The following is a 27,310-nucleotide window of genomic DNA, read 5'->3' on the forward strand; positions in this document are numbered from 1 at the left end:
TTTTATCTAATGAACAGAGAATAGCTCAGATTCAAGGAAGAAAAGGTCATAAGCTAGAATCATAAGAGGGCGCCTTGTTACAAATTTTAAAGACGCAGTTTGGTTAGGGATGCTAAGCAGGAATGTCAGAGCTACTTAAGACATTTAAACATATTACAATCTTTCAAACAATGAGGGTTATCTGCTATTGGGTTCCTTACAGTGTTTCATACGTTAACACAGTAAGTTACAAGTAGGTATAGATATACAGAATTGCATGCTTACTAGCCAAGCCAAGACACAGAAAGTTATTGGTGTTATATGACATTGACTGAATTGCTGCTGCAACCCCAAAAGATCATGCTGGCGACAGCATTGGTTCCAGGCATCAAATCCCCAGATATTGGTTCATTTTGTTTAAGGCATCACACACTGTGTTCAAATCACTGCGGAGGTCCTGCACCACATTTTCAATACTTCTGGTGTCTTTCAGAATTTCAATACTCTGTGTGTAGGGATTGAAGTATACTGAGAAGGGACGGGTAATTGACTTTGCAAAGTCCCTGCAGAATAAACAGAAATAGGATATGTGATCAACCCCTATTGGTACAAGAGATAGATAGAAGGAAGAAACAGAGTCAGAAAAACAAAAAGTTACTTTCTATAGATGGAAGAAAAGCAAGTTTACCTCATCTTTTCTTTGGCTTCTTCAAAACTTTCTGAAACAAAGTAGGCCTCCTGGAAGGTGGTGATAAGACATTCCTGTAAGCACGTTGTCTTTGGGTCAAAGGCTTTCACACAGGCCTTGTCAGAAAGAGCATGCTGCAAAACACACCACAAAGCCCGTTAAACTCCATAGAGAGCCCTCCAAAGTGCCAAGACATCACACCTCTACAGCACATTTGATGGCACAGTAATCCTACAGAACTGCCATGAAACACAACTCTCCTATTTGCAGGGAAAATTGGCATTGTGGGGGGCGCTGGGAGAAGGGGGGGCTTGGTGGATTGATTGGTTTGCTTTGATTTTTCAAGTCTGTTAGGTGCTGAGGGGAAAAAAATGAGATCATGGTATTATTTTATTTATCATCAGCCAAATTCTTACTGAAGGACAGTTCAGAGCTATATCCCAACAGAAATGGAATTTTAAATCTATGCTATGAATAGAAGCAGGGACAGCATAAACATGCTCCTAAATTTATTGCTATAAGCAATGTACTGAAATTTCACTTAAATGGCAGAAGTAATAATTACCTACGTGCAGAGGTAATTGGGACTCTCACTGAACTATTTGTGGACTCGTTGCTAGACGTTTTGAGGCCAGACCCTGTGTATCAACAGAGACTGGAGTGGGCCTGTATATTTGAGGATGCTTACAAAGCATTCATTTACCTTCTATCACAGACAGCAGAGCAATATACAGCAGACAAATATTGCCAGTTGGGGGAAAAAGAGCTAATATTAATAGTTATACTTATGTCCAAAGCAGGCATTAGGAAAACAAGAAAGCCGTTGTAATTACTCTTTGAACCATCATTAGCTCTGTTCACCTCCCTATATGACTGGCAGGAAGATCAGCAAGAAAATAAGAATGACCGTATCCTCCACATAAATTCAGTGATGTTGAAAGTTAGTGGCCATTTCCCACCACCTGCCTATTATAAATGGATGGTTTTAAAGTGCACTGTACCTAAATAACCTTTGAGGAGCTTGTGAAAATGCAGATGCCCAGGCCTCAATTTCACTTGGTAGGTCTGATGAATTCCAGAAATATGCATTGGAAAGGTATCCAAGGTGACTCTGACATAAATGGCTATGAAACATAGTTTGAGAAATACTTCCCTAGATTCTGTCCTCTTTTTAATTTAAGGGGTCAGTTAATTAAGAGAGACAGGAGGGGGTTAACAGAAATTGCCTTGAACTAAGTGAGAAATCCGATGCTGTGGTGCAGGTGCTGCCTCAAACCCGGTAACCTTGGTAAATCATTTAACCTCCCAGGGCCTCCATTCCCTCTAGTGTAAATGAGAGGTTTGGGTGGATGATTCTAAAGATACTCTCTAATCCAGCCTCTGGATTTCACCCAAAGCACTTTTCTGCCTTCTTAATCTCTAACAGCTAAGATTTCCTGGAGAAATTCTGAAAATCCTTTCCTGATCAATATTCTTGGTGCATTTCCCCAGCCATTTCAAAATGCATGGAATGATTTACAGCCCTCTGTGAAGAAGGCTGTGGTTCCCTACCTTTGAAAATGCAATTGAGAACCAAAGGACTGACACGTAAGAGAAGGGGCACACTGCTCTACCCTGCATGTGGCTCACTTTCCTGCAAAGTCCTGTTGTCCAGATCAATGCATATATGAATCATGGAATGCAGAGGGCCTCTCGAAGTGAACTCATTTTTTTGGCCCACAGAACAGCTTCATTATAAAGGAGAAGGTCACTACACCTGCAAATGCATTTGTGCTGGATTCAATGCCGCACAGTGAACATCAGGGGATTTTGGTTCCACATGACCAATAATTCTGTCCACATTTTAAAAACAACTTCACGGTTTCAAAAAACAAAATGTCCTTTGATGAGAGCTGTTGCTCCTCTGCAAAAGAATTGGCTTCCCATCATCTTGTCATGGTTTTCAGAATCATAAACTACTTTCTTTGCAGCTGTACACAGTGGTTACATTTAACTGTAGTGCGTTGCTGTAATTATTCATTCACCCATCCACGCACAGATGGAAGGAGGGACCCTAGCTGACTTCGCGTCCTCAGACTTTTTATCTTTGCATTCAGGGGCAGACAGAGTGGTAGCAGAACAGGTTATAAGAACATTTAAATCATGGCTCCTTGGGACATCACCACTGAGCCAAAGACTTCTTACTGGGTCAAAGATAAGCACAGAAAGAAGTGAAACTCATCTATTCATTGGGTCTCCAATACCTCCATAGGACATTAGCACCCTCAGTTGTCACTATGTGTAGAGGGGGTTTCCATGATGCATGTGTGCACAACAGACTGAAATCAGTATGGTTCTAGAAAAAAATCACCAGGTAACAATATCCTATTATGACCACATTCAGTCATTTCAGCAAGTAATGGGGATTAGAATAGATCCAACAAAAGACTCAGGGTGCCCTGCATCAGACTTCGAGAAGAATCACTGTCTTCACAGCAAATACTTTCAGGCAAAGCCCATTAGGCAACATAGATTACCCTTGTTTGATACCATATTTAAATGGAAAAACTGAAAAATAATTGTTATAAGCAATCAAAAAATGCCATCTAATCTTAGAAGCCTGTTGTATGTGATATGCTGGTCACTTACCAGGGACCTCCCCATGCAGTTTATGGGACCAGTGCTGTTCCTTAACTAGCAATAAATATGGGGCTAATCCTGCTACCCACTGATTAGTCTGGAAAATGACAGAAGCCTAGAGGTTAAGGGAGCAGCCAATGATTAGACCAACAACTGAGGTAGTGCCCACACCTGCAAATGGTCTCTTTTACCTAAATTTGAGCTCTCCTGTGTGACAGCACCCCTACCACCCACGAGATATCATGTCTCTGAATACTACCAAATGACACAAGGAGTACAAGATAGAATCTGTGTCTCCCTCAATTCCAAAATCCCTTGTCCAATAGAGAGGCCCTACTGGGTTTGCTTCCTGATTCCTACCCATGTGTGTCTGTGAGCCACCTCAGTTTTGATAAGAGCTATTATGCCCTCTCATCTACCTTCAGAGTGGGTCCTCTCTAAACACCGAGTCACACGACTTGATGCCCCTAACACTTCCTTCCTGAAGCGTTAAGCATCTAAATTCCTGAAGTCAGCAAGAATCAACCCAACTTCCCCTGGAGAGAAGCTTTAGAATGCTGGCAGAATCCAGCTGACAATCTTTTACTCTCGAGCCATTTGGAAACTTGCAGGAGTGCTTGGGAGTCACCTTCTCCTCTCTGAACACTCTGCAAGGACTGCTTTTGGATTTATCTACAGTGCTAAAGACAAGGGCACAGGTCTGGAACACATAAACCTGGATGCTGTCCCACAGAAGCTAGGTGTATGATAGCAAATGAGTGAAACTACCTCAGTTTGGGCTGCACTCTCCACTTTGATAAACTGAGATGTTAGAGCTGCATGGATTCTGCAGCTCTTCTTGCAATATAATGTTAACAGGGTCTGTAAATATGCAGTACTTACACCACCTTCCAGCCAGTGTAATTGATCACAACAGCCTCTCCCACCGGGCCTGGGAATGGCCTTGCCACCCTTCCCCACATAGGTGGCCATTACCAATATAATCAGCTGTAATTAACTTTAATTTGTCACTCCAGACTATTAATTATAAAAAAATCCTCTTTTCAACATCAAAATTTCCTAAAATTTAGTTGTTAGTAGACAATATTATACAGTGATTAAGAGAATAAGTCTTTGAGATAAAGAACTGAGGTTCAAATCTGGCTCCATCCCTTCCTGCCTTTATGACTTAAGACAATTTATTTAACTTCTATAGGCCCTTTCTAGTCTTCACCTGAAAAATGGGAAAACTAGTGGTGTCTATAACCCAGAGTTGTGGCCAGAATTAAATGAGGTCATGTACGCAAAATGCCTACTTGGGAAGTACTCAATATATTTAGGTATTATTGCTATTTAGTCCAAGGAAGAAGCTTGGCACACACCTATGTTCAGCCATACCTTTCACCATGTGTGCAGCCCCTCTCTCCAGGGAAGAAGCATGCCCAGCCATGAGACTTCCAGGACTTAGTCTGTAAGAATACCAGCCCTGGGCTCGCTCATCAGACACCTGTCTTTGCAATGACTCAGAATTATCATCTCAACTATTCTAGATGTAAACCCTGTGATCCTCACTCTCTATATTAGGACTGGTTAAAGTTTGAAAAAAACTCAGGTGTGAAGTCAGGTTTATGGGTAGTTTGGGCCCTAGATTCCAAATAAGAATTCACAAACACTCCTACACTCACACCACAATCATCTTTTCCCACATCAGAACAACAAATATATGTATCTGTGCATTGTGTGTATGTGTGCATGTGGTATTTTTTGAACCCCCCACTCACAGGCTCATCCTTCAAGCCAGGCACAACATGCCATCAATATCCCTATTGCAAAGGTCAATGATGCATCCAACTTATTATTTTTTTTAAATCAGCAATGCTTAGGTCATACCAGTTGGAATAAGCTGCATGGACAAAAGAACAACCAACCTCCTCTTCAAGCAACCCCTTTGTGAAGGCCAGAGACAGTTTACAGCTCCCATCCTCCATCATTTGCTCCTTACAGCACTAGGAGGGAGAAGGGGAGGCAGGAGACATCTGAACAGGATTAAGGAGTAGGGGCTCAGCGGCACAGTCCCAACTCTGGCAATACCACTGACCTACTAGATGACCTCAGAGAAACTTCAAGCCTCTGGAGGCTCTTCTCCACAGCCTGGCAATAATTCTGACCACCTCCCAGAGTTGCTGGAAGTAGCAGTAAATACAAATGATTGTAATAAATAGAAAGCTGTTCTGAGAATGCTGATTAATAGCTATATAAAGGCAACACAATAAATTCACTTCACCAGGGCATCCTAAAACTAAAGCCAAAAGGCAATAATAATTACATTTACTTAAACCACCAGCCTTGTCAAAACATGAAAAAGGAAAACAAATGTATTTATATGAAATATTCCAACAACGACTATGGGGTGGATGGTAAGACCACTTATAAAAAATAAAAATCTAATCTGCGGCCTGAAAAATATAAAGTGAAAAAGAAATAGAATTGGCTCTTGCTTTTGAGATAGATTAGATTTTTGAGATAAAACTCACAATTTATCAATTAGCATTCATTTCCTGAGCACCTAATGTGAACAAATTTCACTGCTGCTTCTCCAAAAGAATTAGGCTGAGATCTACATCCATCCTTTTCTTACAGGTTTCCTACTTGATCCCATGTTCCTTGAAATATTGGACAATCAATTTTGTTTTTGTTGAATAAAATGAATGAATGAACAAGCAAATAAGAGATAAAAAATGATGCCTAGATTTATAGAGTTAGATCAACTCTACGATATAGAGAAAAAGAGTGTGAAATAAAGGATACAAGCTAGATTGTGGGTAAATGGGGATCAATTATTCAATTTTCAACCTGTTTTTCAAAGTCAGCTTTTGAGACGATTTAATTCATGATTAACTGCTCTCTGCAGTGATGGAAGGTATGGAAAAGTCCCACCCTGACACACTTTTGGAGTGCCTGCCACAGATCAGATCTGACAACACAGAGATGGAGGGGAATAGTAGTTATGGTTATCAGATTTTTTTTAGCTCTTAAAAGATTTTCCATGTTTGTTTCATTTCTGTCTTCAAAGATAAAAATAAGACTTATGCAAAAAATGAGAGAAAAATGGATGTTATCCCCCAAACTACAGAGGTACCACTTGGAAATATTTGGTCAGCTCTGAAGAGCACCATCTACGCCTCAGGGAAATTTTAGAAGTGTTATAGCACAAATTTTGGAAGTGTTCTGTTCTGGGACCGAAGGTGAGTACTTACGTGAAAGACTATGCCAAACCTCAAACAACTTAGCAGGTACGTACATTTGGGCAAGAGTTGGCACAGTATAAAATATTTACTGCAAGAGGCATTCAAAACTCTAAGCATGTTTATACAGGAATTATGATAATAATACTTTTCATAAAGTTATCCCTATATTGGATCCAGAACCATCATTTATCCATTCAAATTTTAAAAAAGTATTGAGAAGAGCTCTAAGAAGGCTCTGGGCATTTACAGAAGCCAGGCAGAGAGAGGGTGCTAAGCAAAGCATCTCAGGTTATGCATTCTCTGTGAACAAGCAGAAGATATTCTTAGAGAAAGAATTTCTGAATTGTAAAAGTGGTCTGAAGTAGCAATCATAAGGATGTTCCAGTGTTGAAATTTGAGAATGGAAGAATGCTAACGACTAGAGGTGATGGACCAGAACGAGTAGATGCATGGCGGACAATGCCCTTTGGTGTATGTATTTCTGGCTGATTTCCATTCCCAGACAATTCTGTCCACATCAATAGGAGCAAAAACAACAGATTCACCTCAGTGCTGCCTGCACATGCCTCATTAACCAGACCAGAAGACCCTGTCAAAAGTTGGGGGCCACGAGAGAGATTTGTTTCTTTTGTTTCTGGTATAATTTATAAACCATCTGAGGAGAATGTAAATAGGTCTTGAGCTGCATCATTTTCTCACTAACACTTTTTTGCAGAGAAATCAAAAAACACCCTGTAAAAGACAGGAGCTTATGGAGATATAATATCATCCTATTGATTGGGGTTTGGGCCAGTGTGCTGAAATTAACCCCAAATGGATTTTTCATTAAAATTTGATCTTTAAAAAAATTACTTCAAGTGTTTATTGTTGTAATTGTTGTTGTTGTTGTGTGTGTGTGTTAATGTTGACCATTATCCTCTATTCCAGTCATGCTGAGCCTCAGTTAGTTCCCCAACTGGGCCAGGCTTAGACCAGCGTCCAGGGCACGCATTCTATTGTCCACTGTTTGATCTGTGCACATTGTCCTTTCCTTACTCACTCTTCCCATCCCTCAAGAATCAGCTTGGGTAGCAGGGTCCTTGTCAGGAAGCCCCCACAGGCATGGCGTAAGATGTACCAGGCACATTTGTCACCTTTTTTTTTTATTATCCGGTTCGTGGGTTATCTCTGGCACTAGAAGTCAACCCCCGAAAAGCCAGGGTCCCAGGCAGCACAGCCTGGTGGTTAAGAGCTCAGTTCTTGGGGCCTCGATAGTCTGCATTTCAGTCCAGCTTCAACACTTACCTTAGACAAATCCCTTAATGTCTTTATGCCTCAGTTTTCTCATCTGCAGTTTTCTCATCTGTGATAATAACACCACCTGTCTCACTGGGTTATTATGAGGATCAAGTGGATTAATATGGCTAAAGTACCCAAAACACTAAGGTCTATTTAAGGGTTTATTAAGGTTGTTGTGCTATTTTCTTCCTATTCTTCTTCTCCATCATTATTATTTGTCTTTTCATCCCAAATGTCTGACACAGTACAAGGCACATTGTAAGTGCTCAATCAAGCTTTTGAAGAATTCATGAAGGAATGGAGTCATGGAATGAGCAAACTCGGTAGAACTGCAGTGAAATTGCATCTTTTAAGAATACAACCAACCGAGGCTGGGGTTGTAGCTCAGTGGGAGAGCACTTACCCAGCATATGTGAGGCATTGGGTTCAATTCTTAGCACCATATATAAATAAGTAAAATAAAGGTCCCTCAACAACTAAAAGATAATAATAATACAACCAACCAAAAAGTTCCAATAATAATATATTTCCCAACTATATTATGTAGGAATAACCAGTCTCAAAATAAAAACCCTAGGATAGTACATAACCTGATCTTGGTCTAAATAATCAAGGAAATATTGAATTAGTCTCTAGCACCATTTCCAGATTGTATATAATATTACATTCTAAATTCATCAAAACTTGCTATTCCCCAGTGATGCATAGATAGCAATTCTTAAATTACCAAACTATTAATATCAGAACGTCCCAAGCCCCATAATTTCTGAATAAATGATCATTTTACTATATTTTAAGGCAAAAAATAGCATTTTCTAGGCATCTCTAACACATATTAGACTCCTCTTTGACAATATCCTTAGTTTTTTTTTTCAAATTGTATGTACACAAGTGTTTTAATATCCATTAATTTTGAATTAATGTACATAAAGGAAACTAAAATAACCTCAAACCCCCTTTAGAAAGAAGATGATGGGCAGTCTATAGGAACAATGGAGGTGACAGAAATCAGTGTAGCCAAGCCACCCTCACAAGTGAATTTCAATCAGTAGGATCACTGCTATGTCATTGCCCACTTTTTAGCACTAAATTTAGGCCAGCCATTTGTTACCAAACACTTGAGGATACATTTATACTTCCTGTTGATTTGTACACATAGCTGTTCATCCATTTGAGTCACACCAGAAACCCAGAAAGGCATGACCCACTTTCAGAAGTGCAAAAAGTTAGGTCAGCACCCACATCTGAGGTGCCAAATCCTCTATATTAAATATGTATGGGGTATCTGTGAGTAGAAATGCTCAGACAAACAAATCAATATTTTCCATGACCTTGAACCAGTTTGCTTGGGAAGGATATTTTCATTCACAGCTTCATACCTGTAATTCTCCAATGGAGGAAAGCAGTCCTGCTCCATATGCCCGCAGTTGCCCTTCTTGCTTGCAAAGGCCAAACTCAATTGTGAAGAAATAGCACTGGAAAAAAAAAATAGACACACATCCAGTGAATTGGTCAACAAGTTCCTCAGTAGAATAAAATGGCACCCAAAGTAAACTGGTTGCACTGTACATAATTTCTTCAATGTTATCAACTTAAAAACATTTAAAACAACATTTATCGAAATCTACTCTCTTGTTTAATGAATAATCCTTCCATAAATTTAAATTATATGGGTAAAGTATTAACTACTAAGATACTTCATACTTCCTAGATTCAGAAACCCTATAGGTCAAATCCTATCCTATCCTATCCTACGCAATAATTTTAAAAATAAAAGCACAGATTTAAAAATAAATGACTATCACAGTGGTAACACCATAAGAAAATGTTACTATATTTACCAACCTGAATTCCAATAACATAAATAAGTTCATGCAAATGTGGAAAAAATTGCTTGGAATCCAATCATCTCAAACTGATTTTCGTAATTTGTTTATTCATTCAACAAACTTATTGAATACCTATTAGGTGCCGATGCTTGCGAAAGAGTTGTGGTGAAAAAACAAAAGAGAGACCAAGAAAGCAAGAATATGCCTACCAGATTATCATAACCACAACTTTGGTGTGTGTTTTATTAAGATCTTAAATGTATAGCTATGTATGCATATGTATATGCATGTGTGGATTCATATGTGTGTGTGTATATAATGACCTTAGTTGTATCAAAATCAAGTACTACAGCTTCCCCAGGATATTAAAACTTGCAATCACTTCTGTTGGATTTATAAAATCAACCTAGACAAAGCCAACAGATGCTGTTGTGAGGGTCTACAAACACACTACTTTTGCTCTGACAGGTAAGTGAGAAGCTGACAATGAGCAATAAAAGCTGCATCAGATTAACACTGTCCTGCATTAGTGACGACCGAGCACTGAAGGTGTTGAGAAAGAGGATTTCAACACTCCTGAGAAGGGGCAGAAAATAGTTAGTATTTGTAGCACATAGCAGTTTGTTCTATTTTCATGTGGAGGTTAAGATGTCCCACAGTTTAGGAAGGCATTATTTATTTTTTAGTGTGAGGATGACCTCGGAAGTTGAGTGGTCTAAAACAGGAAAACTAGAATCTCATGGCACCTTCTTAGTGTACCTTTGGCTGATTTCCCTAATTTATACTGCCTTTATAGCCCATGACGTGACATCCTTAAAGATTTAACATTGAATATAAAAGAGTTTGTGTGGGGGGAAAAAAATGTGCTGTCATATTCAAAAGCATCCAAAATACACATATGGAGCCAGCTACAGGAGCATTTAGGTCAGCTATTAAGTGCATTTTTAATTTTACTTATGCTACATCAATGCATACATAATTCATGGTCACGGCTATTATCCAAATCAAAACAAGCAGAGGCAGCCTCTGAGAAAAATCTGGTGTGTTGTTCAGTTTTCACAGAGATTTGGCCTCCCACCCTATTTTACAGCAGGAATTAAAAGGTCTATGTCAATTCAGCTAAAGATTCAAAAGTCAATCTATCATCCAGTGTGTAGTTAATGTGATTCTAGCATCAGAGGAACCTAGAGGGAAGAACCACCGTGCATCTTCCTTCCCGCGGTACAGACTGTGCTCTCGCCCTTACATCATCTGGGAGTCCTTCCAGAAACTCTGACCTCACACAGCTCCATCTGCTTGCTCTCCGTCTACCTTTCCCTTTGGTTTCCTGTGCTCCTTGACCAAAGAAAGCCCCTAGATGCTGCTTCTGCAGCCCTTTGTCCTCAGAGAATGAGAACTTTTGCTTGGAGATAGTTTTCCATTTGCAGCTCCATGTGTGACTGACAGATAATGAGAAATAGTAAATTGCACCTGAAACTCAAGTGTTGGCAAAATTTGAATTATGAACTTGTTCAGGGTAGTTTTCTTTCTGTTTTTGATACCGGTGAAGACCTCGATTAGATCACTAATTAGGAGGAAGGAGCAACCGCACATTTCTACTGTCTGGTTTTATAAGCTGGTTTTAACTCTAAGCTGGCTTAGAGTTAAACTAGCTGACCTCTTGAGGACCCTTCAGAATTTGAGGATAACTAATTGCTTCTTGAAAATTTAAGAAAATAGAGTTTATTTTCCTCTGAGAACTCTCCAGATGTGGATCTATAATATACTCCCTAGAGATTTACCAAACAAATATCCTAGCAATTATAAAAAAAATAAAGAGTGAAAACATATTCTGAGCCTTGTTTTAAAAAAAAGAAAGAAAAAACACCTGCAAAAGAGAATTGCCAATTCTTGGCTGCTGGTGTCTTTTAAACAAATAATACCAAAACTAGCACCTCCCAAATTGAAGGGTACCTTTCATCAGCACTGATGTTCATGAATTCCAAATTTTATATGTCAATTGTAATATATAATTATTTATAAATATTTTACTTGAGTATAATTATATACAATCATTAACTGAAAACCAAAACAGGAATGATAGATCGGACCTCTTCCACAGAAGAAAAGCAGAGTCATTTACACACACAGTCATTAAAGCAAAGGAAGTCTGAGTGACAATCTGAAATCCAAACACTGCTGTGGAACATGGCTGGGGTAGTGCTCTTAGGAAAAGGAGATAGGTCGCCCAATGCTGCCATCTTCAGATCACTTCTGGTAGTGCATCATTCTTGAAAAGGTTTCAGATGGACAGTGATAAAAGTCTGAAGGAACCAAGTCCCCAGGCATGACAGGACACCCAATGAAGTACACAACGATCCCTTGTGGTGATTCACAAAAATCACACCATGAAACACCCTTCTTATGTTTGGTGCTAGGTGCCTGAAGTTCTTGCTAAGGTCACATATTCCAATTAAATGTCCAAGTTTGTCAAGGAACTTTTGATGGGACAGGAATTTACTCTTTCAGTTTGCCTCTTGATGGGAGATTTTACCTCCTGCCTCTCATACTCCCTGCATCCTTTGAAATAATTACATAAATTCTGCCCAAAAGTCATTGTAGGTACAAAAATTGGATTTAAATGGCACTATAAACTGCTAGGAGAAAGCTCAAGTATGATTTTTTTTACCTTCTCCAGAAAATGTGGCTTAAACATGTCATTTAATAGATACCCAAGTGAGTAAATGAGTGATATATTTTCTCTGTCACCTTTCCTAAAAACTTGATCTTACATATTGGTAACATATATCTTTAAGTGATAATATGCATCATTGCATACCTAGAATTCCATTTTCCACATATCTTGCACATGGGCAGGAAGCAAGAAGTTGAAAGAGCGACTGAAATGTGTTAACATAATAAAAAGTTACATGTTGGAGCTGGGGTTGTGGCTCACTGGTAGAGCACTTGCCTCACATGTTTGAGGCACTGGGTTTGATTCTCAACACCACATATGAATAAAATAAAGGTCCATCAACAAAACAAAACAAAAAGATAGTCACTGGTTTAAAAAAAGTTATACGTTATATTTGTGTGCTTTTCTTATAAGAGAACTCCTCAGGCCCTTCTTTAGATCCTATTTATCCTTACATGATAGCTTACTACACACTAGTGACAGAGCAGTTCTTGTTATTTCCTTTGTATAGTGGGAAAACTGAAGCTCAAATTTTAAATGATTTGCTCAGATCTCACAACTAAGGGTTAGCAGAGTTAGGAATTAAACTCAGGTTTCCAACTGCTAATCCAGCATTCTTTTCCATTAGTGATTGCATTCTGGACCAGTAACAGCCAATCACACTTTCAAAGTAGTTCCTGGTGTTGAAATACTGAAATCGTTCCAGAAGGGATGTAAATAGCTATTACCCCACTCCTCAAGTGCCCCTGGCAACCCACGCTTCCCTGACCCACTCCTGGATTCTGCCTCCCATACTCGTCCACCACCACCACTACTTCTTTATGATCTAGCAAATAAAGGCTCACTGCCTGTAGAACTGGGACCTCCAGGACACTGCTCCAACACCCGTGTAACAAGCGTTTGTTCTACTAGATGCCCATGTCATAACAAAAGGATAAATCCCAGAAAGGAAGAATGCCACTCAAAGCTGTTCTAACATCAGGGGTCTAAAGCTCTGGTCACTGTAGATAAAAACACATAAAAGGGACTCGGTGTCTCATAGCCTCCCTTTCACAGAGTTTTTGGTAAGATTTTTCCATCCTCGAACAAATAGCATGTCAAAGTATACATTTGCAAGGTTGTTGAAAAGGTGGAGACTTTCAAGTTCCCCCTCTACCACCCACCCCCCAGCTACTAATCTGAAGTTTAGTTACATCAAAATTTCAGTTTATAAACAATGAGTGTTTTTCTAACTTTAGCCAAGATTCCTTAATCTTGATTAAATTGCCAATGATCATAGTATGGAATGAGAATGATGTTTGATGGCTAAGCAGGAAACTTTAGAATAGAAATATTAAGGCAATAGAAATAAACATTGGGAACCAAAAGTGAAAATGAAGGCTGCATTGCTAGAGCCACATGGGGGGTTCACTGACTCTGAAACAGCCACACCTGTGCCCCATCACTCAAACAAAACTTCCCACCAGACATCAGTCTTTGCTGCTTTTTCTTCAAGCATTTAAACTCCAACTATTCCCAAGAGTTGTACTTAAAGCCAAATCACACTAAGGTGTCTATGCCTGCCCCAATGCTTTGATTTGCAAAACAAAGGTCCAGAGTGGGAAAATTTTTCTGGGTCTGAACCTCAAGAGAGCAGAAAGGTGGTTTTTGCATGCTTCAACATTTTACCATACGTGTTGCCATTATCTAACTAGTGCCACATCAAATATGAGTGCAAAAGTGGTAGACACAGGGCTGGGAAACGTGAGGTCTGATCCAGGGCTCTAGTCCCCAGTCAACACTGTTCCTCCACAGTCCTGGGACCACAGCAGCTCTACGATCTCAGGACACTTATTCCATGCCTTTGAAGCCCCATCTGGCCCTTAACAAAATGAAGCCACTCCTCAAATGTTCACGGATTTAAGAATAACCTTTGTACAAATTCCAAGTTCAGTGGCCAAATGCCTTGTGGCACTGTACTTATATACAGGTTTCTATTATATTTTACCATATTCTCTCCTTGAGTCTCTAAGTGAAAACCACCATAACTCTCAGAAGGTCACAAACGTCATTTTAAATATTATATTTGTTAGGGGATAAGAGTATAGCTCAGTGGTAGAGCATGTGCATGGCTTAGCATGTGCAAGGCCCTGAGTTCATCCCTAGCATCAAAAAAATTTTATAATTGTTAAATTCTTCTAAGTTCTAGTTGCAATTACAAATGTAGCTAAAGAGACCACCTCTATGCTTAAAAAGGCACAGTATGGACATAGAGAGACGACAAATAAAAATAACAAAGAATTCTGATTTTAATCCTACCATAAGGGTCTCACTCTGTCTAAATTGTGTTTACTTGTCTGTCTCAGGACAGGAAGAATTTGAACCTTGTATTGGATTTAGAAGAATTAATGGGATCTTAGCCAGGCTACAGGAAAACAAGCTCCTTGAAAGAGTGACTGGGTCCAGGTTGCTGGGGGTGCAGGTGGGATGGGGGGCGCTTAAGGGAAATATGTGTCACCGGAAGGTAGATATGGGTCAAATTACTGCGTACCAGGTCATGGGCTCCAGCCGAAACTGCCTTTTCTGCCAGTGACCCTCCTCAAACCAGGATAGAGCAACACAAGTGCAGAAAAAGGGAAGGGATCCCAGTAATGTCTTGTCAGCTAGAAAATGACGCCCCTGACTTTCTAAAACAATGCACATTGTCTTAGGTTACAACAGCCATCGGAGGAATTAAAATGTAAAGTCCTAAACTCTGAGGAAACATTATGGCAAACCTTGTGGAAAATTGATCATCAAATATAAGAGGAACATTTGTAGGGGGGAAAAAAGAGTGTCAGCAGAAAACAACTTTTATTGAAGAATACGTCGACATAGGCGGATTTTCAACAGCCCTGCGTCAGTCTGGATTTTTCTGTGTGCTCCTTGACTACTGCTGCCTGTATTTTTTTGTTGCGGTGGATGCTGTGAGAAATAAATGCATGGTTTAAGCGCCCTCTGGCCATATAAGTTTTATTGCCCATTCTTCAGCTCATCTTTGGGCATTTTCTAATTCAAAGGCCACCTGACTTTGTTTTTACTTAATACTTAGCAGTCCCCACACCAGGCTCTAATGGTATTTTCCAAATTGAAAAGGAAGAAGAGGAGGAAGAAAGAAAAATCCCCCTCGTCTTCCTCCCACTCGTGAACTAAGAGGAGTGCCATGTATTCACTGAACATCAGTACCACCTAAGGAACTGGTCCCCCTAAAACTCCAGCAGGATCCATCCAGGATACTCCCATCCCCCTGCCAGATCACCATGGCCGTGTGACAGCCCAATGACAAACCTTCACCGTCCCACTACCCTAGAGTGAAGGTCCAAACTCTGCATATTGCAGAAAACACCCTTCAAGGGATGCCCCTGCCTTCTCCAGGATCTCTAGATCCTCATCTCTCAATCTTCTTCCTCCCTACTCACCTCCCATCACAGAACTGGTGGCAACAGCACAGATTGACCTTGCTGTCTTCCATCTGGGTTCTCCCTGACTGGAATGCTCTTGTCTAATTCCTGTGGGTCTCCCAGATTAGGTAGCACTGTTGGATTCATGCTGAAATTGCCAGCCTTCTAACCTGTCCCCTCCAACAAACACTGAACTTCCTAAAATCAGGGACAGGGCCTGACTTGGCTTGTTTGCTATTGTTATAGTTTAATGTCTGGTCTCTACCACCCTGCCTGACATGTAGCAAACCCTCAGCGAATATGGAAGGAAGGAATGGAGGGATGGAGGGAGGGAGAGAGGGAGGAAGGGAGAGAGGGAGGAAGGGAGAGAGGGAAGGAAGGAGGGAGGGAGGGGCATAAGCCAGAAGAGTTCCCTAGTAGGTCATGCCAATAGAGTCAGGGACAGCCTGGGTCAGTAATCACTAATCTCAGCCAATTTTTCCAATATTACAGACGTTAAAAAGATGAAAACTAAAAAAAAAAAAATGAAAACTCCTCTACATTCGTCATCAAATGGGTTTTCACTTACAGGTTCAGAAATAGATCTGTTCCTTGGCCTTCCTCTACGCTCCCTTCAAGGACAGCCAACAGCCCTCCATGTCAGAAAGGAAGGAAGGAGTGGACTTCCTTGTCACAGTCAAGCCTGGCACCTTGCAGGCCTTCAGGATCATGGACGCAGATTGGCAGGTATCTCCTACAGAAGCTCAGCAGCCTCGTGGTTAAGTGGCTTCAGGCTTCCTCATTACAAGCAGTAACTCTGAAAACTCATTGATTCTGACATCTGATTCATCATCCAAAAATGTCAGAGGGAAAGTTTTTCAGTTTGCTGTTTCTGAAGATTGCAGCCAACTGAAGCTTAGCCAGGGAAAATGCTAACTGTGCTTGGTCAAGGTATGGAGGAGTTTGTGATGTGACAGATTCAAGCACTGAAGTGCCTCACAGCCCAGACTGCTCAGAATTAAAGCTATGAGGAATTTATATAGGTATCACCACCCAGACCTTCAGTTAGCAGATGATGACACACAAGATCAAACAGATATTTTCTTCTGGAGATGAATCTGTAAGATGTCTATCCAGACAATTCTGATTTCCACAAACTTCCACAGCTCTTTCAAATAGGTATTATGAATACAAATAGGCTTCTTTTTATGCCTTCTAGACCAGCAGGTATTTCAAGTTTCACAAATCAAAAGCTAGTTTTATATTCAGTAGTGTTACTCCTTGAACCCCAGATCCAGTTCATGAGCCTCAATGTAGCATCTCCATAACAAAGCGATTCACAAAGTATGGCTCTTCTTTTAAAGCAATTTCATCTTTTTCAAAATGTCCCTTCGCTGATCTTATTATACAACTAGCTACCTTGAAATGGCCGAACTCCACTATGAAGACGTACACACACACCCCTCATTTTCATACCAGCTGCATGGATCAGCATTCCGTTTCTATATGTGTTTAATCCATCTTGTGCAGAAGACCTACTTAAGCAAATGCTACAGGTTTGGAAGTGTCCAAGAGCTGACTTTTATAACCTAAGCAGTTCTGGGTTCCTTGAAGGAGAAGAAAACTGATGAGCATATTCTCAACCATTCATCCTTGAGCCTGCCCTAAAATGTTCTGCATCAAATCACACATTCTCCCCAGATGTGGTGATTTTAAAGGTCAGCTCTCCAACACTCATATGAAAAATGGGATTTTTACTGACTTCCAAGTGAGCTGTGGGTCGTCACCACTGCCTTTAGAGGGTCGTTTTATTTTTATCCCTGCATTACTAAAAGCAACACCCTCCTAGACATGAGGGCTAAAGAGCTTCCACTTTCTCACCTATTTCTTTCTAGGCAAGACTGGGAATCCTGGACGATGATTATATATCTGAGAACTGACAAGAAAGGTATGTTTAGCGGTGAGAGCCATTCTTGCTGCTCCATTACACTGAGCAGCTTTCTATTTTAAGTTTTTATTAATGAAGTCGTGTTTCTTTCCTAGTCACTAACCCTCACCACTACCATCATCATCTCTCCCACTCGACACCAACTATCTGTATGTGTAAATGGGGCTGAAAAGATATACCTGTGAAGTGGGGTCCTTGTCACAATGAGGGTTTACAGGTAATTGAAACTCTAGCAGGCATTTAAGTTCAGCCGAGCTTCCCTATCTCTAATCATCATCACTGCCAGTTACTGAAGCCTACACTCCACCAGACACAGTGTTAAGCACTTTACATCTTACAACCCTGAGAGGTAGGCACTGGGAAGGTAATGGAGCATGGGAGTTTGAGCACATTGACTTTGGACTGAGAGACCAAAGTTCAAGGACAGGCTCTGCCATTTACTTGGTCCTCGGAAAGTTATTTAACCATTCTGAGTCTCAGATTCTTTGCAAAGTAGAGAAAATGAAATAAATGCTACCTTTTACTGAACTCTTACTATGTGCCAGTGTTCAATATCCCATTTTACAGATGGGGAAATGAAGACAGGTCCAGTAACTTCAGCAAGCTTAGGGATATTAGAGCCAGACTGGAAGCAGGTGTGCAGGCCTACACTATAGCATATGGTTTGCACTATAGCTCGCTGTCCTCCTCCTGTTCCCAGAGCGACTGAACACTACCAGACCCCAGAATTGAGTCCTTGATGGCTGAGTTCACTGTGCCAGGGCAGATAAGGGTGTGTTTAGTTTGCTACAGTCATCCTCCATGGCTTGCCATGGGGGAGGTGCCCTCCTTTCTTTGGTTATCTCTGGGTCAGCTAAGTAACACAGCACAGGCCTGCAGGGAGTCAACCAGAAGTGCACACTACATGCCAGTCATAAAAGGAAGCCAAAGTCCTCTAAGTGTTACTAGTGGGAAGCAGTACTGCAATGAGCACAGCTCTAGAGAGCTCAGACAACAAAAAATGAGGGTAGGTTAGAAATACAACACACTGTTTCTTATTAAAAAGTCATATTACAAGTACAGAACTAAATATAAGATAGATAGTCTTACTTTAAACAACAATACATACTTACATTTGATTTAGATGCATTACTTGATAGGCACAAAATTAACTCTGGCTGATGAGAATTCACGAGATGATAAAGAATGGCACAACTTGAAATATTTACAGTGTCTCATGACAAGCTATTTTGCCAAACTTACTTTCTGTCTCTGGCTACCAAGAGAGTGGTGTGTTTGCTGCTGCCTAGAACAGCAATCTCTCTGTTCACCTTCCCCTCCCCTAATCAGTAAAGCCCCTTAATCAGTGGGTAGGGGGAAGGCAGGTAACTGAGATGATATTCCACTTCCCACCTGAGGATCATGAAGCCCATCTAATGGGAAAACAGCAACTCAGCTCTGGCCAATTGTCCCCTTGTGTAAAGGCAATCTGACTGCCAAGGAGGCTGGTCTTATTAAGAAAAGCCAGAAATGAGGAACAGTTGTGTGATATCCTCTGATGAGTAAATGTAGACATCATTTAAAAATTTAAGCAAGATGCAAGCTAATATAGGGATGTATTTATTTATATTTTCCTGGATTACAAATCAACATCTTCCTGTCTGCTATACCTTTTCTAAGGAGCAAAATCCAGGGTCCCTTTCCTCACCTATTATAGATTTGACTTTTTTATCTTGAAGAATTAAGTCTTTTTAATTAGATTTGAGAAAGGAAAAAGTAAACAACCAAAAAAATGAAAAAGCTTGCATGATAGCTAAACATTTAAATGTCTCTAACATAAGCCATTTTAAGGCACTTCCCCTTGTTTTATTACAGAGAACGTTTAAACCTTGTTAGTTGGACACCAACATAGGACCCCTGTGTACAAACATGGAGACTTATCCAAAATGCATCAAAACTAGAGCAAACGACCTGTTTGGGCATTCTGCCAAGAGCTTCCTTGCATACTCTTATGTTAATTCAACCCTCTTACAGCCCAACTGCAGTACCTGGCTTGAGTTAGCAGAAGCTTGAGCTCATGAGGAACAGCAGCCAAGATTTGAAACCCCAAATTTATTGCGTTGTTTAGTTATTAAGGGAGGGCTGCATGTATCAATGAACAGCATCACTCCTAATCTGCTTGAGAAGTTTAGTCAGGAATTCATATTTCATGGGCTCTCCCTGACACAAACAATATTTTCTCATTTATTTTCCTAAGCTGTTTCCTGCAACTTGCCTCTCTCTACGTTCACTCAGGGGAGGTATGCTATTAAGTCAGGGGAGGCCTCCTCCATCTCCAGGGAGCAACTTGACATCTTCTAGGGAGGCCTTACTTCTATTATTTATAGATAAAACACTTTACATTGCAAAGTAGCATGCTATCTCCATCTAAAACCCCTTTGTAAAATAAACTGCACAGTCTGCATTTCAGATAGGAAAACCTGAGATGTCGAAAGTTAGAGAATTACCCAAGGTCACACAGGAAAGTAGAAACTCTCCAGGGGCCTTTCCTGTACGCAAGTACTGATATGGTCAACTAGATGTCTAAGAGTTCCATCATGCGAAATACGCTAACTGGCATTTTTTAACACTTAGCACTGTGCTAAGTAGCTTCACGATGCACTATCTCATCGATTCTCACAACAGTTCCATAAGATTAGATAGTATTATTTGTCTCATTTTAAAAGTGATGGAACGTGGGCACAAAGAGATTACGTAACTTGTCTAAAGTCACTGACAAAGATTCTCTCCTTGCCCAAACTAGTCAGTTTCCCCTGGGCTCCTCTTTCAGCTGATCTTAACTTTGGGACTTTCAGGCTCATCTCTGCATTGTCCAATTGTAGCAAGAATACTGCTAAGTCAGTTTAGCCAGAATCCCCCATGCTTGATTTCTGATCACCTTCAGTGCCTAATTACAGGTTCCTGATCCCCCACCCATCTCCCAGTGATGTATGACATCCTGGCCTCCCTTCAGCATGAGTCCTCTCAGGTCAGCTTAGTTAGGATCCCTCCTTACCTCTCACGGTTCCTTCAGTAATTCTCCATGCACTAACCACCCCTCACCCCATCCCACTCCTTGGTTACAGATTCCCACATTTCTTTGTTAGCAGCTGAGCCCAATCTCTCTCCTCCATTGCAAATCCCCAATGCAGCAGTCCCTTTATCTGTCCTGATGATCCTGAGTCAAGTTTGCCTTACCATTTTTTAGCCAATATCATGAATAATTTTTACTCACCTAATTTTTATCACCTAGCCAGTCAGTAACAAAGCCTGGATATGAACCTAGGTAATTTGATCCCAAAATCTGCACTCTGAATCACTCACCACACAATACTGCCTCTCCTGCCAGTCCCAAATGGCCCAGGCCCAGGAAAACTACATAGTCTACTATAGTAGGGTTCACTGTTTACTATGGATTCCAGTTTCCCTCTTACTCAGGAGCAGTAGGATTATTTGGGAGCAACTGTTACGGGAAAGCTTTAGAATACTATTGCTACTGGCAGATGTCTACGATCTTACTCAAAAAGAGAACAATAGGAGAGGGTGAATAATGAGGTGACTGGACAAAAGTAGCACTCACTAATGGGGACAAGACTAATGCAAGATGTGAAGGTTGAGGAACATGTATGGAAACCAATTGCTTAAGAAAAATGTGTTGTCTGTTGATTTTTTTTTTCTGAGAAAAAGAAGGAAAAGCAAACAAAACTCATTAGCCACATCTGACGTTCATTGAAACACTGCAGCTTAACTGAGTGAGACTCATAAGCCCTGTATTTCTAGACTATTTCCAATTTATCCTTTCTTCTGTGGATATAAAAGATAAAGTCTCTCCTGACAGCACAAGTGTTTGATAAATGGATGAACACCTCGTTACTCCTTTTTCCAAAGCCAGGATTCCCTTTCATGAAGTCCTTATTCGATGGGTCAAAATGACTTTTCAGAAAAACTTGAAGGCTATATGCCAAAATGTTAAGAATGGTTATTGTTGCTGTGATATTATAAATGTTCTTTACTTTCTTTTTCTTCCTTATCCATTTTTCAGAATTTCCTATAATGAGTATGTGTCAGTTTTATAATAAGAAGGAAAAACAACAATTTCTGTAAAGACTTTTCAACAGAGGAGTCCCTAAGTCAGGGGATGATTTTTTTTATGTAAAGGACAGACTTTCAGACCCTGAAAAGAATGATGTGCTCCCCGTCTCCCAGGTGATTTATTCCTCCCAACCCTAACAGCATTTCTTACTTACACCTAGTCTGGATTTCATCTTTCAAATTGATGAAATTTCCATTTTTCTGGAAGACCTTTCTCCAGTGTGAACTCTGCCCACCAGAAATATTCCAGAAATGCCCATCCCTACAGTAATGAGCACATAAAACTCCAAGCAAATTGTAATATTTCTAAGAAGAGAGCAAAGAGATTTTTAATCACTGTGTGTTCAGTCTCATGTCGAGTTTCGTATTGTGCTACCATTCATTGTGGAGGCTCATAATGTACAGTAATACATTTTACATCTACTAAATGTATTCTGGGTTTTTATATCCCAGTTCAGAAGAATAGCTTTGGAAATCCTTTTGACTCCTTTATTTGAAAACTACATTTGTGGAATAGGGTAATTAAATTCCTATAGTTTGATATAACATTACCTCTGCTATTCTAGCTCATAAAAAATCCCAACCATCTTCTTTCTGCTTTTGCTAGAAATGGAATTGCATCACAGAAATTTCTGTTAATACAAGTTAAGATTTTGAGAGCCTACCCCATTGTAGTTAAACCAGAAAATTCTTTTCTTTTGTACATCTTCATGGAAATTAAAATGACTGCAGAAATCGTCTATGCCTGATGAATACATCCTAGCTTGCTTTGAGAAGAAAAAGTAAGCAGGTTTCAGTGTCAGGACTTTTAAGTCTTGGGAAGGTCTGGAGAATTGGGGAGGGGGGGGCTTGAAATGATTTTAAAACTCTTTAAACAACATAGCTCCTTTGGCGTAGTTTAGTATTTCTTAGGCAATGATGAGATCAAGTACTACCATACCTGGGTATGATGCAGACGTGGCGTGACATACAGGGCAAGATATGTTATCACATTTGCTCCTCCTTCAGCACTGGGGTGGTAGAAGAGTCCCATTTTAAAGAAGAAGTTTGAGGCACAGAGAAGTGATATAATTTGTATCTTTGTGCCTAACTTGAACACAGGGTTAGAAAGTAACAAAGCTGGCAACCAAACCCAGCTGTGCTAAACTTTAAGTTCAGATTCTTTCTACCCTAGGCACCACACCACCTACTGCTGCTCAAACTCAGAAAACAATATTTCACATTTGCATTTTGAACTTCCCAACTTGTGTGACCCCTGTGCTTATGCACATCAATAAGTGTGAATGTTCTATCTCCTGTTCATCCGTCTGTAGCAAGTTTATTTCAGCAGACTCAAATCCTGAACTTCAGAGGAAAAGTTTGAGCCTCTCTACAATGCCCATCAGTCTTCAGCAAGCTCTGGTGAGTGCTGGGAGATACCAGCTGTTGACTGTGGTGCTACTGTGAGGACAAAAGAGACTGGGTACAGAGCAGGTGTGCTCAGCACTTGCTCAGCACTCAGAGAAGGACCAAAGCAGCACTAGTTTTATGAGTTTCCAAATAAATAAAATAGATTTGTTTTGATTTCCATCTGCAGTTAGATGATGACTCTCTGAGGCCCCTAGGACACAGTTATAAATGACAAAGAAAGATTTGAGTTGCAAAAATATCCAACTATTCCAGATTGCAAATAGATCTGTTTCTAAACATAGTGGGCAAAGTAGAGCCCATTTTTTAAAGTTCCAAATAACTATGGTGTTCTCATCATAGCATAAATAGATGACAAATACCTCATAAGGACAACAACAAATAACATAAGTGAAATATACTCAAAGGGATAGAGCAAAACAGCCTTGGCTACAAAATTAAATGTTCTCAGAAGAGAATTAGTCAGAGGGACGCGTGACCTTGGAACACCCAGGCAGAAAAAGACCAAGGCAAAATAGTGAAAAAGAAGTTAAGTTCTAAGGGGTTAAAGAGTTAGAGTATTCTTTGCAAGATGCTACTACTTTTCTATATGCACAGCAGATATAAAAGTGAAAGTAATGAGTTGGAAGAGATATTATTAACTTTTAATTAAGTTACTCTTAGAAATAACACATAAACTGATCATCCACCCAAACAGCTCAATTAAGAATGTATAAAAGTGCATTCCTTCCAATCCTTTGTCAGCTTGTATCAAATGATCCAAACAGCTAAACCAGTTCAAAGACTCTACATGGAATAAAGAAGCCTTAGGCTTGTTTCCGTAGAGATACTAAAGTGGTCATTTTTAATGTCATCCTAGTTGAAAAAGAACTACTGGCATAAGCCTTTCAGTATCCAAAGTCTCCCTACTCACAGCCAGGTAGCTAAAGACAATAGAGACCAGGAAAATATTAATAAGCAATTCATAAACTAAGATTACCTTTATAATTGCACTTCTAACATGAATTATAGTTGATTATTAATTTAAGCTGAATCTGTTTCAAAACCACTCTCAGCATAAAAAGTACTGGTTATACCTGGACATTCAAACATGCTTGATTCATGGCCCCAACCAATACAAACTCATTTACTTGAAACAAACACTGTTTGATAAAATTATCTGTTTGATACAAACAGAACTCTGTTTTATTAATTTCCTGACAATTCTTTCCTGAAAAAAAAAATTTAGCTCATGATCAGTTCTCTACAAACAATGAATCTACCCTTTCAAAAAAAACATTCTATACTTCTATCTCCTAAACTGTGCCCTCTTGAAATATTAATAGCTTAGGATGCTGGTATGTGTTCCATAAAGAGACGGCCACCACAAAACACATTTTCTTAATTCTCAAGTTCATTTTGTCACATTTTAACATTCCAAAATGAAGCTTCATTTTACACAAACTATTTTACCAGCTTAATCTTTTGCCCCCAAGCAAACATCATCCACAAAAAGTCACTATTAACAGTATGCTTTACATCCAGTGGCATCTCAGAATGAAGGAAATGTGGTAACTTTGGAAAAAAATAATTTTCATCATTTTTGGAGACTCACTCTGCATATTATTTTATTAACGATTCTAAAAAGTCCCAAACTTTATAAAGCTGTTGGTTTCACCTAGTGTTTCCCAAATATATTTGCTCATGGATTCCTTCTTTCACAGAATTCATAATAACATTTCACAAAGCTAACATCCTGAGAACGTGTCCTAGGAAAGACTGCTTAATCCTTCATTACCCTTGGCCAAGACTCTCTTCTCATCAGCATTATCAAGACCAGTAACAGAACCCCTTCCACCAGACAGGGAAGGTAAACAGGTTTCAGGGTCAACAACTCCATAGGGGAAAATTCCAACTGGGCCAGATGCTGATTTATTCTGCTTGGTAAACATCTGCAGCGTGTTCATACTGACTGCTGTCTCCTACAGATGATGCACATCTTTGTCTGTTGCAAATGCCTTTGCAATGTGAGGAATGAATAGACTGAATTGAAGCCATCTGCATCATAGGATGAGATGCACAATTTGGTGAAAGATGTTCCTTTACATATTCTCACATGTGGGGAAAGGAAAATCAATGTATTTCCAGGACTAGTTCCTAAGTCCACTTGATTAGTAAATTTGTACATTCCTGTACAACTGAATAACTTCTCTTAGCAAATGAAAGAAGAATATGAGAACAGATACAAAACAGAACCAGTAATTTGACCCGTATGGATGCAAGGATCCATTTTCAGGCCTTGAATAAATAGGTCATACATGAACTCACTTTATACTGCACATATTTATCTGATGATACTCATTAACATAGTTTTTAGAAAAACTATTCAAAATATGAAAATGAGGCTGAAAGATTACTCGGTGCCTTTTGAAAGACATACTTAAGCATTGTCCAACAGGCCCACCTATTAGACAGCACCTGCTTCTCCTGCCACCAAAGTATGGACCTCAGACAAGCAGCATCAGCATCCTGGGTTTCAGCCCCTGACACAGACCAACCCAATTATAATCTGCATTTTTAACAAAACACCTGGGTTATTCTATACACATCGCAGTTTGAAAAGCACTGATCTACAGGATTTAATTTTGGTCTGACCTTCTATTTGCTATACAGACCACATGCTATAAAGTTATATGTTAACTTGAGAAGATTGAAAAATTGCAAATTATTTTTTTCCACTAGACATGCAAATGATTTCTGCCTTGTAGAAAAGATAGCCTCAAGGGTAACAACTTATGGCCTACAGGAACATAAACCATTTTGTATCTAATTCCAGGATTCTTCCTTCTAGTAACTACTTCCAATTCTTCTTTAAGCAAGATTTACCATCTTACTTTTCCTTTATTCATTAATTAAATAAATCTTTGACACAAACCAAAAAGATATATGAGAGTCATATGCATACCTGTTTAAAGTTACTAAAACCAAGTCACCTTTCAACTACAACAAGATACTTACCTTTACTTTTCACCCTAATAACTAACTATCTTTTCTTGTGGGGTTGCGGGGGAACCATCATCCAGCAAACAGTAATTGAGAATGCACAAATTGACACAAAGAAGGATCTAGCATGGGCTTGTCCCTCAAGCATGGTATACTCCAAATGTAAAATTCAACTTCCGAGAGAAGGGCTGGTAATTGAGATTATGTAGTCATGTTGCTGCTCACAGCCATGAGTTGTAGCCAAAGAACCTTTCATTTTGTTTTAATTTTTGCATCTGAAGACCTTAAGGCATAATATATATTTCCTAGTTCTCCAAAGGTCCTAAATGCCTTATTATTATCTTATATCAGGTGTTTCACACATGTTTGCTACCTACCTAGCCACTAAAGCCATTTAAGTTTACGGCGCTAATGTACACACTCATCTATTAAATCCACTTTAGCCAGCACTACAATAGAAATGGCTGGTCTCAAAATTATAACATACTCTAAGCAACCCTTATTGGGAATATTTTTGCATATCTATCCTGCACAGACCTTGGACAGCTTCGATGAGTCTGAAAAGAATACAGCTGCCAAATCCTATGGCCTTATTCATTATCCACCAGAGGGCAAATTATTTACACATATAACAATGTATTTGAAATACACTTTGCAAGCATCATCATCAATTTCTTCAGATACAAAAGAGTTTCATTTATTTGGTTCTTAGGGCATAGAAATCATTGCCCAAATAAAACAGTGGAGATAGCTTCATTCTCAAAACTGAGTATTATTAAAATGTCAAAATAAACATCATAGAAATACAGCAAGGAGACACAGTGGCTACGGGCAAGGTAGCCTGGTCCCTCTGAAAATCAGACCCAGAGGTCGAAAAGCAGGTTTGGACAAAACCAAGTTGGAGGTACCAATTAGTCTTAATGGAAGTTATTTTCTACCTTACACAGATTTGCTGACAGTACATCAAAGAAAGGTATTAAGTGTCTGCTTTCACTAGGCAGGACTCTCTTTTTCATCAGTGCTTAAACTCACTAAACAAGGAAAAATGGGTACTACATAAACAGAATCATTAATAATATAAAATTCACCTAGAGTAAAAAAATAATACAGGCTGTCTCATTGTTTTGCAGAAACAGTGATTTCTGTAGCTTTTTACTGGTCCTCTCTGCAG

The 27,310-nt window shown here is 39.6% G+C and overlaps 1 protein-coding gene across 2 annotated transcripts in view; it reads right to left on the minus strand.

Moving 5' to 3' along the window:
- Positions 1 to 367: 367 nt before the first annotated feature.
- Tph2 (tryptophan hydroxylase 2) overlaps positions 368 to 27,310 on the minus strand; it is a 93,804-nt gene continuing 66,861 nt past the window's right edge. For both annotated transcript variants that reach the window (XM_026386612.2, XM_026386611.2), the window contains exons 9-11: positions 9,171 to 9,266; positions 668 to 801; positions 368 to 542 (exon numbers count right to left, since the gene is read on the minus strand). In XM_026386612.2, the coding sequence (XP_026242397.1) occupies positions 368 to 542; positions 668 to 801; positions 9,171 to 9,266 (405 nt within the window). The remainder of the gene's footprint in view (positions 543 to 667; positions 802 to 9,170; positions 9,267 to 27,310) is intronic.

The sequence above is a fragment of the Urocitellus parryii genome, chromosome 5, assembly GCF_045843805.1.
Source record: "Urocitellus parryii isolate mUroPar1 chromosome 5, mUroPar1.hap1, whole genome shotgun sequence".
NCBI classification, from domain to species: Eukaryota; Metazoa; Chordata; class Mammalia; order Rodentia; family Sciuridae; genus Urocitellus; species Urocitellus parryii.